The following is a 13,082-nucleotide window of genomic DNA, read 5'->3' as shown; positions in this document are numbered from 1 at the left end:
AGCCCACTTCCCATCGCCCCTGGACACTGTGTGTGCCAAAAGCCCCCTGGTTTGCACTGGCGGCAGGCCACTCACTTGGCAGGTTTGCATTTCCCTTCTGCTCCAGAGTAGGCCCACGGATTGTTTATTCTGGTGAGTGCCCCCCGGGGCTCATAGACCAGGTAATAGACTCTCAAACAATAACCAGGCTCCTTGTATTAATGCTGTATGAAGCGGGATTAATCTGTCGGATGGAAATCACAACCATCGCAGAAATGAAAACTGATCTATTGGTGTCTGTAATTCCCCTAAATTACACACTTTAAATGAGACTTAAGTCACCCATAATTCTCCTTAAATGCCCACTTTGGCGACAATGATAGCGTAATTTTACCCACTTTGTCCAGCGTGAAATGTGAGGTCTATTGTGTGGAGTAGAAAAGAGCCAGGGGGATCTTTTTAAGTCAGTCCGGCTCTTCCTGCATTTATCTTCCGTCCGGGCAATGGGAAGGCGGCTGGGACACACGTACCGAGCTCGCAGGCCGTGTGCTCTAGGCGCACGAATGCTGGGCCGGAGTCCCCTCTCGCTTACCCTGGCTCTGCTGCTGGGATGCTGCACTGATTTCTTGGGGTCACTGCGGATTTCCACCGCTGGGAGAGAGGCCCGGGGCCGATGCACTCTCTGCATTCACGCAGTCCGACACACTCTGTCTCCGACACACACCTTCTCCCCCTCAGCCTCTCACACGAGCACGGAAGGATCCAGTTGGCTCTCCCCAGTCCGAGATGGTCACATCAGACCCACCAGGAAGTCCTGTTGCTGGGGGATTGGGCCGTTAACCTAGAGTGGGGGTGGGAGGGAAGAGAAATCCACTGCCCTGTCCTGTGCCAGCCGTGTCTCCCTGCAGTAGAAGCCGGAGCCCCTGCTGACACCCCCCTTCCTGTTCTTTCCTCTCCCCAGTTGACTTCATCGGAGGATTTGATTCCTACGGCTACCAGGCTCCACAGAAGACGTCACACTTACAGCTACAGCCTTTGTACACGTGAGTCTCGCCTGCCCGCGGGGATGCGAGCGGGAGCAATGAGTCGGGGCCGCTGTTCTGCGGGGGGCGGGATGGCTCTGGGGACTGTCAAGGGTCCAGGCAGCCTTTTGCCTCCGGTCATCACCGTGCCGCCGCGGGAGCAGACTGAGTCCTCGCCACGGCGCAGCTGCTTGTGGGCGGGCAGGTGATGGCTCGGAGCCTGGCTCCTAGCTGGACACAAACCACCAGCACAACTGGCACCAAATGGCCCCCTGCATGGGCCTTGGTGACCCAGCTGCCCTCTTGCACATCTGGGTGGGGCGTTGTGGGGAGCAGCATGCCCTGCCCTGGCCACTCCGGAAAACGGGGCCTGGTCACTAAGGCAAATGGGGGCGCGGCTGTGGGGAGGTCATTCCACCCCCCCGCCAGCACAGTTCCCTTCAGCATGCCCGACTAAGTGCCAGTGTGTCTCATGCCCCCTGCGGGGCTCATCGACAGCTGGGCGAGCTGCCCCAAGCCCCTTGGGAAGAAGGTGAACACAGTGGCTCCAGAAGCCAAGGCACGAGAAGGGACATAGGCCTGAAACCGCACAGCCAGATGCCCCCGCAGAACTGATCGGCTGGGGGAGAACGCGTGGGATGTGCAGCCAAGGGGAGATAGTCGGGTGGGGGCGGATGAGTTCCCCTGTTTTCCCCTGTGCGATGGTGAATTGAGTGTCAGGGCTTCAGCGATGTACTTGAGGGGTTTCAACAGGAGCTGATGTGAGGGGAGGGGAGCCTGAAGTGGATGGGGATCTTCCAGCCTGCAGTGAGCTAAGGGGGATGGGCGGGCGCCTGACTCAGAAGCAGGGAGTTGTGCTGTGGGAAGAGATCAGGGCCGGCTCCAGCGTTTTTGCCGCCCCAAGTGGCAGGAAAAAAAAAAAAAGCCGCGATCGGTGGCACTTCAGCGGCAGTTCTACCCCACTGCTTCATTCTTCAGCGGCAATTCAGCGGCTGGTCCTTCCCTCCGAGAGGGACTGAGGGACCCGCCGCCGAAGAGCCAGACATGCCGCCCCTTTCCGTTGGCCGCCCCAAGCACCTGCTTGCTGTGCTGGTGCCTGGAGCCGGCCCTGGAAGAGATATACGGAGACCCTCACTCCTATGAGAGAGCATAGGCTGAGCGCTATGCTGACCCACAGCCCCCCTGCTCTTCCTGTCTTGAGCCCCTCTGCAGCTGTCCTAGCACAGCTCAGTCCTGACCCACAGCCCCCCTGTCCTGAGCCCCCCCACAGCACTGCACTTACAACACTGGCAATTTTAACCTGCCACCTCCCCAGCTGCTCTAATCCTGGGTTGTTTCTATTGATCAAACACTGGTAGACAATGGTACCAGAGTTTGATCAATAGAAACAAGATCAGACTCATCACATTCATTTTCACTTGCGATCCGATTCGATTGTGCACTGAGAACCCCAGAGGTGAAAGGATGGTGCAGAAAACCCCGCTGCGCCCCCTCTCTCCTCTCTATGGCTTTCCACTCTTCCATTCTGCAGCCACTAGGCCTTCTAAACACTGAATATTTTCCAGAGCAACATCTCTTCAGATAAGTGCAACTGACTTCCCCCCCTGCCCATTTAAGCTTAACTAGATAACGCTAAAATGAGATAACGATGCAAAATCTGAAGGGATTAGCCTCATTCGGGCTTTGCTGGCTGCCAAAAATTAATTGTGTTTTAAGTCTTGTATGTAAATTCAAGGGCATACAGTGCAATTATAGATGCAGAGAGGAGACGGCCATGAGACAAATGCATCCAGAGTGCTGCTGTACTCTTCCTCAGCGCTCTGTCAAAGACATGCATTCTCACATGCAGAATTAACTTCCCTCTTTCCTCTGACCCCATCTCTGGGCTAGAAAGAGAAATGCCCCATAGGTCCCCTCACCACAGCAGATGAATAAGGGGGTGGCTATTGCAAAGGGGAAGGAATGGGTGATGGAGTGTGAAATCAATGTCGCTATGCCAGGGATCGATTGGGTCCTCGGCTCCCAGGAGTGAGATGGCAGAGACTGGAGAAGCGTTTTCCAACATAAATCCCAAATGAAGGCTTCTATCAGGCTTCTGTGATGTCTCTGCTTTGCTTCCTAATGCTAACGTTATTTTAGACTAGACGCTCTTATTTACTTCATGGTTGTACAGTGCCTAGCGCAACAGGACCCAGCCAGGGTGACCTGTAGGCACGGCTGCAGGAAAAATGTTAAATCATGATAATAACTTGGAAGCCTGCAAACTACTGATCGTCGGTCTCATAAATCCCTACTTGCTGCAGCTACTAGAGGGGGCTATGGCAGGGTGCTGCAGGGGAAGCCCTAATCAGCCCTGCCACTGCAGCCCCAATCAGGGGAAATGGTTTGGGGCTGGGCCACTAGCTAGGACTGGCCTGGAAACTGGCCACACCTGCCAGCCTCGTTAACAGGGGCTAAAAGCTTGGGAGGGAGCCCGGGGCGGGGGGCAGGCTCAGAAGGAACCCCACCAGCATGGCTATTGTCATGAAGTGAACGGAGAACGAACCCCTGGGGTTCCTGTCCCAGCTCAGTGCGGTGTTCCACAGAGGTAGCCCAGATCTGATGGCAGCGGGGGCCTAGGAACTGTTGTGGCAGTGCTGAGAACAGCTTCTGTGTCGGCTTTGGGGCAGTTAGTCAAACGGGCATCAGCCGACTTCGCAGTCAAGTGTGGTGTTTCTTGGAGTTTGTAATGAGGACGGTATTTCTTTGCAAGCAACCAAAACAGCTGCCTGGCTCAGAATTGGCAGCAGGAGAGTATTGTAGTATAGTAGGGCTAACTGGGTGCCATAGTGCTAGGCACTGAATACCCCCCACAATGCACAGAGCACCCTGGAATCCTGCGTCCTTTAGCCTTCAGTGAGCTCTTGGGCTGGTCAGTAGCGAGTATATGAGCAATGCCCCCGCTTGTATTGTTACATAGTGTGTTGTGGTGTTATTGGGCAAATCCTTGTGTGACCACCCAAAGCACTGAATTCCATGTGATTTGGCACCCCTATTGGAGAGCGCGGTGTGACGTGGCTGGGACAGGCCCAGATCCCCGGTGTTACACAGTCAACAGAACGGTGCTTTACAGCAGCATGTGGTGAATTGAATTTGGCTGGATTCACCTGCAGCTGTCTAATGACCTTCCTCTCTTGTGCCAGCCCCCGGGAAGAACAGCAGTGCAAGGAGCAGGGAGCGCACGCATGTCCGAACAGCTCTCTCGACATGGAATGATCCTAATGCGTTCTTGCACAGATGAACCAAAAGGCTGGATGGGGGTTTTAAAGATGTTTGTGTTTGTCTCAGATTAAAGCCCGAGAGAGCTTTCTCCTTCCACGTTAGGCTTTATTGCCATCAAACAGTGAGCAGGGGGGATCTTGACAGTTCATCTGAGTGGCTAACGGTCAGAATCCAGCATCCCCTTGTGGACGGTTGTTTTGGCTGACTCATTTATGCTACGCTTGGTCAATGCTGGATCGATTGCTTCAGGCTGGGACTCAGTGATGACCCCAAATAAGGTTCCCCGCGATACCAGATCAGCAGCGTCCTGCAGTAATGTGCCAAAGCCGGCCGTATCAGTAGTGTTTGAGAACACTACCAGCGATTTCTGCAGCGGTGTTTCATGGGAGTTATTGAAGCCACAAGAGATACAGGGTACTCCAAAGCTGATAGCACTTAGATGCTGTGGTGATAGGTGCTACAGAGAAACCTCAGCTAGATAGAAAGGCCTCAATTATGTTTTGCTATGGCTTTGTTTCTGTACAATGTGGAAGCCGTGCCACCAGGCGCTGGGAGCTGGTCAGATTTCACAAGCTCGGCAGGACAGAGCTAGGTAGGAGACACCAGGGAACACTTCAGATACCGCCCGAAGCAGGGTTGCCAATGGAGCTTTGGGGGCTGTCCCCTCGGAGTCAATGTGGAACCAGTACCCCAATGCGAAGGTAGGGGGCGCTGTGTTGCGGTAAAACCACACTTCAGAGAAGACCTAACACGGGCCCTGCGCGGTGTGAGATCCTCCGGCACTGGGTACAATACAGTGGAAAGCCTAGAAAGGTTGACAGGGAATAAGCTGAGTTGCAGAGAGGCTAGTGCTAGAGGTCTCTGAAGTGGGCACAGGGGAGGCAGGAGGCGTCTGCAGAGAGGAAAATGGGTGATCTTGCTATCCGGCTGTGACGATGACACATACCCCAAGCACAAGGACCGGGAGAGTATCGGGAGCAGCGTGGCCCAGGGGAGGGCTAGCAGATAGGGACTGTCGATATGTGTCTGTTTGATGGCCATCATCTTGGAGCTCAACCTGGGACCCCAATGGTTAGAACCTGAGTGGCGACAACTTGAGCTAAAGATCCAGCCTTCTGTAAGTGGTGGCTATTACCGTTCAGAACCTCTGTAGCCCTGGGTGACCTGCAGCACACCCGTACACCTGTACACTGCTTACCACAATGGGGCTCTGGTTCCTGGCTGGGGCTGTTAGGTGCGCTTGTGGCTTAAATACTAACAATAGATCTGGGCTTTGTTCCTGCCTCTCCCACCAGCTGCGTGACTCTTTCGTTCTCCCTCTGCAAACTGGGGGTCGTGACGCATTCCCCACCTTTGGGAAGCACCTGGAGAGCCAGGAATGAAAAGCACCATGTGTGATCTATTTGGATCCCGTAGTGGGTGCCAGCAGAGTGATATCTGAGTCCCTGCCAAGTAGTTAGCCTGAACCCAGCCCTGCCAGGCCAAGAAGCATCATTATCCCCTCCGTACACCTAGGGATACGAAAATCACCCAGGGAAGGGAAGGAAGAGCTGGGGATTGAACCCACTTCTCCTGTATGGACTGGCCCAATGGCTGGCCGACCACTGGGGGCTCTGGGCTGACTCTGTGCTGCCAGTGTCCTTAGCCCTTCTGGCCTTGGGCCTGATTCTTTCCCCCTTACGCCAGGCTCACACCACACCACTCCACTGACCTCAGTGGCGCTGCTCCTGATTTACGCCGGTCACTGAAACCAGACTCAGACCCTCAAAGACTTTGATCTGTTCCGAACCTGGAAATGAGGCAGCTCGAGAGGATTTGCAGAACTCGCCGTTTCACCCGTGTCGGGGGGCTGGGCACATTGTTATGTGACGTGGAACTGTAGCGGCTCACACAGCCTGTCACTTGAATGGCCGGAGGGGGGAGGGTTGAAACATGTGTTTATACTGCGCCTTTCATCCCGAAGGATCCCAAACTGCACGAACTCTCCAGTGCGCTGTATGCATCCGTCCTGATGGCACAAAGTGAGTTTCCAGTAACCACGGGGAAGCATTTGCCAGTCTGTCCTGGCTTCTGTATGTCTGTCCTTTTGCTTGTAAGTTCTTTGGGGCAGGGAATGCATTATTGTTGTACTGCATAGTACAAACTAGGTAATACATATGGAAAGCATTTTGTCTGCCAGTGAAATGTAGCTACTTCTGGAGTGGAAGATGGCAGCTATGTACAGCAAACAGCAGCCCAGCAGTGTAGGGCAGAAAGTGAAGAAGAAGAAGACTATTTGCAGTTGAACTGGGGAGAGAGGGGAGCAGGATTCTAGGTAGGCCATGAAGTCTGGTGGGTTGAGCCCGGGAGTAGGTAAGACCTGCCTGTGATGCGTTGGGTCACAGAAACCCCCTTGGGAGCTGCTACCTGATGTGCTAGGTCTACCTCTAAGCCTGTTTTCCCTGCCAGCTTGGGACTCCAGAACCCTGCCTTGTTGAGCCAGACACGTTTGCCTGCTACAGACACAGATCCAAGTCTGAACCGCATCCCCCACAAGCCGCAGGCTTAACTGAAAACAGCTTGAGAAGTGTTCCGGTCTCCAACACTCAGATACCCAGCTCCCAATGGGGTCTAAACCCCAAATAAATCCGTTTTACCCTGTATAAAGCTTACCCTGTATAAAGCTCAAACTCATAAATTGTTCGCCCTCTATAACACTGATAGAGAGATATGCACAACTGTTTGCCCCCCCCCCCCAGGTATTAATACATACTCTGGATTAATTAATAAGTAAAAAGTGATTTTATTAAATACAAAAAGTAGGATTTAAGTGGTTCCAAGTAATAACAGACAGAACAAAGTAAATTACCAAACAAAATAAAACAAAACACGCAAGTCTAAGCCTAATACAGTATGAAACTAAATGCAGGTAAATCTCACCCTCTGAGATGTTCCAATAAGCTTCTTTGACAGACTAGCCTCTTTCTAGTCTGGGCTCAATCCTCTCCCCTGGTACAGTCCTTGTTCCAGCTCAGGTGATAGCTAGGGGATTTCTCATGACTTCCACCCCCTTTGTTCTGTTCCACCCCCTTATATAGCTTTGGCACAAGGCGGGAATCTTTTGTCTCTTTGGGTCCCTACCCCTCCTTCTAAATGGAAAAGCCCCAGGTTTAAGATGGATTCCAGTACCAGGTGGCATGGTCACATGTCCTGTGAGGCCCCAAGCCTTCATTTTCCCCAGCCTGACTCACAGGAAGGTTTGCAAGTAAACAGAGCCATTTACAGTCAATTATCCTAATTGATGGAAGCAATCAAGATTCCAAACCCCCTTAATGGCCCACACGTTGCATAATTGCAATAGGCCCTCAGAGTTATATTTCATATTTCTAGTTTTAGATACTAGAGTGATACATTTATACAACCACACTCAGTAGATTATAAGCTTTGTAATGATACCTGCATTAAGCATATTCCAGTTACATTATATTCACACTTATTACCATATTTTGATAAAATCATATGGAGTGCAACGTCACACTGCCAATAATAACTCTTTGCCCTTCTTTAGCATCTTCCATCTTTGAAGCCCAAAACACTTGAGAAAGATTAATGAATTAAGTCTCACACACAAGCCCAGTGGGGTAGCTAAATATTATCACCATATTTCGATGGGGAAACTGAGGCACAAAGCGATTAAGTGACTTATCTAAGGTTCTAAAACAAGTCAGAGCTGGGACTAGAAACCAGTTCTCCTGACGCCCAGCCCTCTGCTTTAATAGCTAAGGTAGGCTGTCTGAGCACTGATCCTAGCTCTGACACTGACTTGTGTGACCTCATGCATGTCATGTCACTTCTCTGTCCCTCAGTTTCCTCCTTTGTCCGAAGAGGGCAGGTAGCTAATACCTTCCTCACAGCAGGGCAAGTTAGAATTCATGAATGATTGTACATTGCTAACGGTTAGCATTGGGCAGGACTTCATGTCCTGATGGGGTTTGAACCAGGACACCAGCGTTTAAACAGAACATCCCTGCTCTTGAGCAAAGTGCCATGGGATCTGTAGTAACCAGGGCCTTGGTCGTACAGCCCATCCAGCGCACACAGCCAGAGCCCTCTCCCATGACTAGGAATGGGGGTCCCTGCGTGTTACCCTGCTCCTTGTATGAGAGAAGCAGTGGCTGTGTGATCCTGCTTCAGCTCTCTGTGGACTCGCTTAAATCTCTTCCTCCTTTTCTTTAAGGTTAGAGTTGCATGAGCACCATGTGGTTGTGTGGTGTCCACCACGGCAAGGCCTACAGAAAGATGAGCTCCACACGCTTGGTTTCCTTACATTTCCCGCAGCCCCAGGCCGCAGGGCCCTTGGTGAATTTCAGACACATCTCCCCCTGTAAATGCAAGGCTTTGGCTCCTCAGTTCTAATCCGTTCTTCGAAGACACAATGAAATTAAATTGCGAGTCGCGTGGGAAGAGCGTCAAGCACGAGACGTTTTCCTGGCACGCCGGTGGCTTTGTGCACTCCAAGTCACAATGGCACGGTGGGGCATCCCCACCGGAGAGCAAACACCTGCGGGGCTTTAGGCTAAGGGCTCGCTGCTCATCTGGTGGTTCCAGTATTCCTCTGTCTCATGAGATCCCCCCATCAGGGCCGTATCTGAGCGCCTCTCACGCACTAATGGCTTTGGCCTCCTGGTGCCCCTGGGAGATAGGGAAACACGGTCCAGGTGTCCCTGAGCCTCTGACTGCCGGAAGCTGGGACTGGGTGACAGAATGGATCTCTCAACAATCGCTCTGTTGTTTTCATTCCCTCTGAAGCATCTGGCATAGGCCACTGGTCTGACCCAGAATGGCCATTCTTATGTTCTTATTATGTCCATTGTATGGATGGAGAATGGAAGCACCAGGGACAGGATTCATCCCTGGACTGGTATCTGGGCCTGCGCTGTTCAGAGGCGGCTGAGAGCCCTAGCCCTGGCTCTGGCAGCCCTGAGGTCCTTTGCAGGGCTGCTCCTGCTACCTCCCTCTTCCAGGCCACCCGCTCCCTGCTTCTGTTCTGCCCAAGCTCCCCCTGTACCCAGGGCTGCAGCGCTGTTGGGGCTATGTCTGCACAAGGGAGGGATCTCAGGCCTCTCCTTCAGCCCTTAGCACCAGCCTTGATGCACAAAGAGGGTGAATCAGGCCCACAGAGATTCAGTGACTTGTACCCAGTCACGCAGGAACCCTGTGGCAGAGCAGGGAACTGACCCACTCCACTGTCTTAGTCACAAGACCAGCTTGCCTTTCTTGCCTGTCCAAAACCGTTGTTTATCTCCATCAGCAGTGACCGGCCCTGGTATTGACCCATGCTTCATCTGCACTAACAATCGCTCAGATTAGGGTGACCAGATGAGAGGGAGAAAATATCGGGACACGTGGTGGGGGGTCCGCCGGCAGAGGGGAAAGAAAAAAAAGCCGAGTGCTGCCGGCGGAGCAGCATAAATAAATAAAGATGAGTGCTGCCGGCAGAACAAAATATCAGGACAAATTGCGTCCCGACCAAAGATCGGTCGGGATGCGGGTCAAACACCTAAATATTGGGACGGTCCTGATTTTATCAGGACGTCTGGTCACCCTAGCTCAGATTTCTAGCCCCTCTCACCCAGGTGGGCTCTCTGGGATTCTGCCTCAACCCCCCCAAAACAAACAACAAACCCCAACCTCATGAAAGATTTTCTCAAAATGCACCTCAAACAAACACAGCCTCTTGTGATTTACCCTGGGAGCAGATTTATTCCTCACACATGAATGGGTCTGTGTTGAACAAAATCAAAAGCTTGCAAGCAAAATGCCAGGCCGTAATAACCAAATCCCTGGACGGCTGGCTCAGTAGGACTGCCACTCTTTAGTACCCATCATATGCCTGGGGGAGGGATACCTCAGTAGTTTGAACAGTGGCTTGCTAAACCCAGGGTTGTGAGTTCAATCCTTGAGAGGGCCACTTAGTGAGCTGGGGCAAAATCAATATTTAGTCCTGCTAATTAAGGCAGGGGGCTGGACTCAATGACCTTTGGGGGTCCCTTCCAGTTCTAGGAGATGGGCTATCTCTATTTATTATACCTGCCCTGGGAGACCGACATGCCCTTACCAGCTTACTTTTTTTTGCAGAACCAGGCCCGTTTCAAGCAAACGAATGTGAGTGAGCGAGAAACCGGCTGGATTGAGGTTGAGCAGCCGGGTTTGTAGCTCGCTGGCAGGGAAGCTGGGAAGGCCGGGCTTTTAAAAACAGGCAACATTCTGAATTCATCTGTTCTGTGTCCCGGGGGTTTTCTGAGTGCGGTGTCTCTTCCTGAACACAACCCACTGACACCATGTAGGGCCCCCTCAAACGCCAGCCAGGACTTCGTAGGGATGGGACGGGCTGCTGGGGACACGGCGGGCGGCAGAGTGGTAGCCAACGCCGAACACACCAGTGCGAATTTTGGCCAGGGATTGTCACCCTCCTCCACGTCTCTGAGAACTGCCACTGAGCTCTTTAGCCCAGCGCCACCCACCACCTGTCCTGAGGTTTCCTCAGGCCGATAAGCACCCAGCGTGTCTCGAGAATTCACTTCCTCTCTCGACAGGGAGCTGAAGTGGCCTTGGAGGGAGCTCGCCCTGTGATTCTAGAGGAAGCAGGTTGTCCACACCTGAGGCTTAAGCCAGTGAGTCACCCCCTGTTGACGCATCTGGCAAGTTGCTTTTTCAAACTACGTATTTTTTTATTAGTTTCATAACTCGGGAGCAGACCGTGCACGCGCCCCGTCAGAACAGACGCAGCTTTGCCACCAGCCCTGGATTAATAACAGTCATTACTGCACAATTTGACAGCAGTGCCTCTGCTGGACATATCTCATCTGGAACAAGCGTCCCGCCCAGCCCCCCAGCTGCGTCTCTGCCGGCCTGCTGACTTACTGCCTTATACCTCACTTCAGTCCAATACCAGAGAGCCAGTGGAGTCCTGGTGCCAATTTCTAAACCTGACTGCCTGGCCTGCCCCTCGAACCACAAAGCCCCAGATGTGTGTGCGAATGCCTGTGAGAGCACACACGTGTGTGTGAGAGCTGAAGTGTCCCTAGTGTTTTAGCACAGACCGGACTTGGCGGTAGGGATTCTAAAGAGGATTGTTTCTTGAGGCTGCTGGACACAGCCAGACCTTGTGGTTCTCTCTGGCTCTCAGCCTTTGCTGCCTAGTGTCACCACACAGGGTCTCCCCTGGCCTGGACTCCGCACTCATGGACGGGATGGCTGAGTGCACTACGGAGGCAGTCGATGTGTCTGGAATTTAAACACCCACCTTTGCAAAGGAGGCTGTGTCCACACGACAAACCGCAGCGCTGCCACTACGTCACTGCCTAGTAGACTCGTACCACAGCGACGAAAGGGGGGTTTCCATCGCTGCAGTAAACCCACCCCCTCCAGAAGGCATACAGAAGAATTCTTCGCTCGACCTTGCGGCATCTCTAGTGGGGGTTAGGTCGACCTACCTACGTCACACAGGACGTGACATTTTTCACAGCCCTGAGCGATGTACCTAGGCCGACCTACGTTTTAGGTGGAGACCATGCCTAGGACTCTTAAAGGGGATCTGCAAAGCTGTGATGAGAGCCGAGGGAAGCCCAGATTTCTGGGCTGACTCCCCGTTCCCCAGGCTGTCCGGCCAGCCAGCATCGGACTCAGGGTCCATTCACCTTTTCACCGTTTTTCTCCCTGGCCCTGGCTGGTTTGCTGGCACCGTCCCAGGGCCGGACGCTGCAGAGGGCGGCTTGCACAGGCTGTCAAGAGACTTTTGCAGTCAGTGAGATCATGGACTGGTGCATTCTGGGATATTGTTAGTGGATCAGGGAGGGAGAGAAAAGCAGGAGCAGGGCAGGGAGACTTTTAGACCCCCAGTTCCCAAACACAGCCTCCTCTGCCACTCCAGCCCTGAGCTCCCCCCACAGCTCTGCCAATGCACCGACCTGCAGCATCTCCCAGCTATTCCAGCCCTGGGCCTCTCCTGAGTACGGGCTACACGTCCTCATGAAGGCAGAGGTTGCTTTATGATGTTGATAACCATTCACCCGAGTCCAGACTAAGAAACCCAAACTCATTCCATTGATGACCTACAGCCTAAGTACAACCGACTCCCTACGAATGGCCTAAACCCCTCAGATACTACGGAGAAGAAGGCAGTATAAGAACCTGAATAGAACAGACACACTTGCCCTGTCATTGTGTCTCGCCTGTCCCAGTTAGACACATTGTCTTTTTAAAGCCACCACAGCCTGGTCTGAGGCAGAATCTCAGAGCAGCCAGGACGTACTGTGACATTCCATCCCCGTGCATCATCAAACAACCGCCTGAGCAGGCCCTGGCCATGGTCTGGGACTGGCTCGCCGGGCGGGGGACTGTGCTGCGGAGCAGCTGGGCTTCGCATGTCCACAGCCATCTTGTGCTCTGATCACCCAGCACATTAATTTCCTCAGACATAATTACTCCTTGTATTATTTACAGCGAGGCGTGTCGAACTTCCATCATCCCAACAGCAATGTTGGTTCGAGCTCCTTTCATCCAGATAGACCTGCTCTGGATGGTCAGGCTGAGAGACGTTTCTCGCCACCTCTCCCCCAGGATAGGTGCTGCACAGCGAGCCGCTCACCCACCACTGCAGCCTGGGGGATCCCCCGTTAGCGCTCAGGACTGTGTGGGGAGAAGCTCCTTGAGAAGCACAAAGAGAGCTGAATCAGACGGCCTCTGCCTCAACACTGCCATGGCAACTTGACCCTTCTCCCCTGCACCCAGGCCAGCCCTGCCGAAGGGCATCCGTCCGGGCAGAGCGCCCTACCCTGT

The 13,082-nt window shown here is 53.1% G+C and overlaps 1 protein-coding gene across 1 annotated transcript in view; it reads left to right on the top strand.

Moving 5' to 3' along the window:
- NKAIN1 (sodium/potassium transporting ATPase interacting 1) overlaps positions 1–13,082 on the top strand; it is a 67,635-nt gene that overhangs the window by 33,751 nt on the left and 20,802 nt on the right. Inside the window, exon 5 of the mRNA XM_034754366.1 lies at positions 941–1,022. Within this exon, the coding sequence (XP_034610257.1) occupies positions 941–1,022 (82 nt within the window). The remainder of the gene's footprint in view (positions 1–940; positions 1,023–13,082) is intronic.

The sequence above is a fragment of the Trachemys scripta genome, chromosome 20 (genome assembly GCF_013100865.1).
Source record: "Trachemys scripta elegans isolate TJP31775 chromosome 20, CAS_Tse_1.0, whole genome shotgun sequence".
Taxonomy (NCBI): Eukaryota; Metazoa; Chordata; order Testudines; family Emydidae; genus Trachemys; species Trachemys scripta.
The sequence above is the reverse complement of the archived record's forward strand: the minus strand, read 5'-3'. Positions and strand labels throughout refer to the sequence as shown.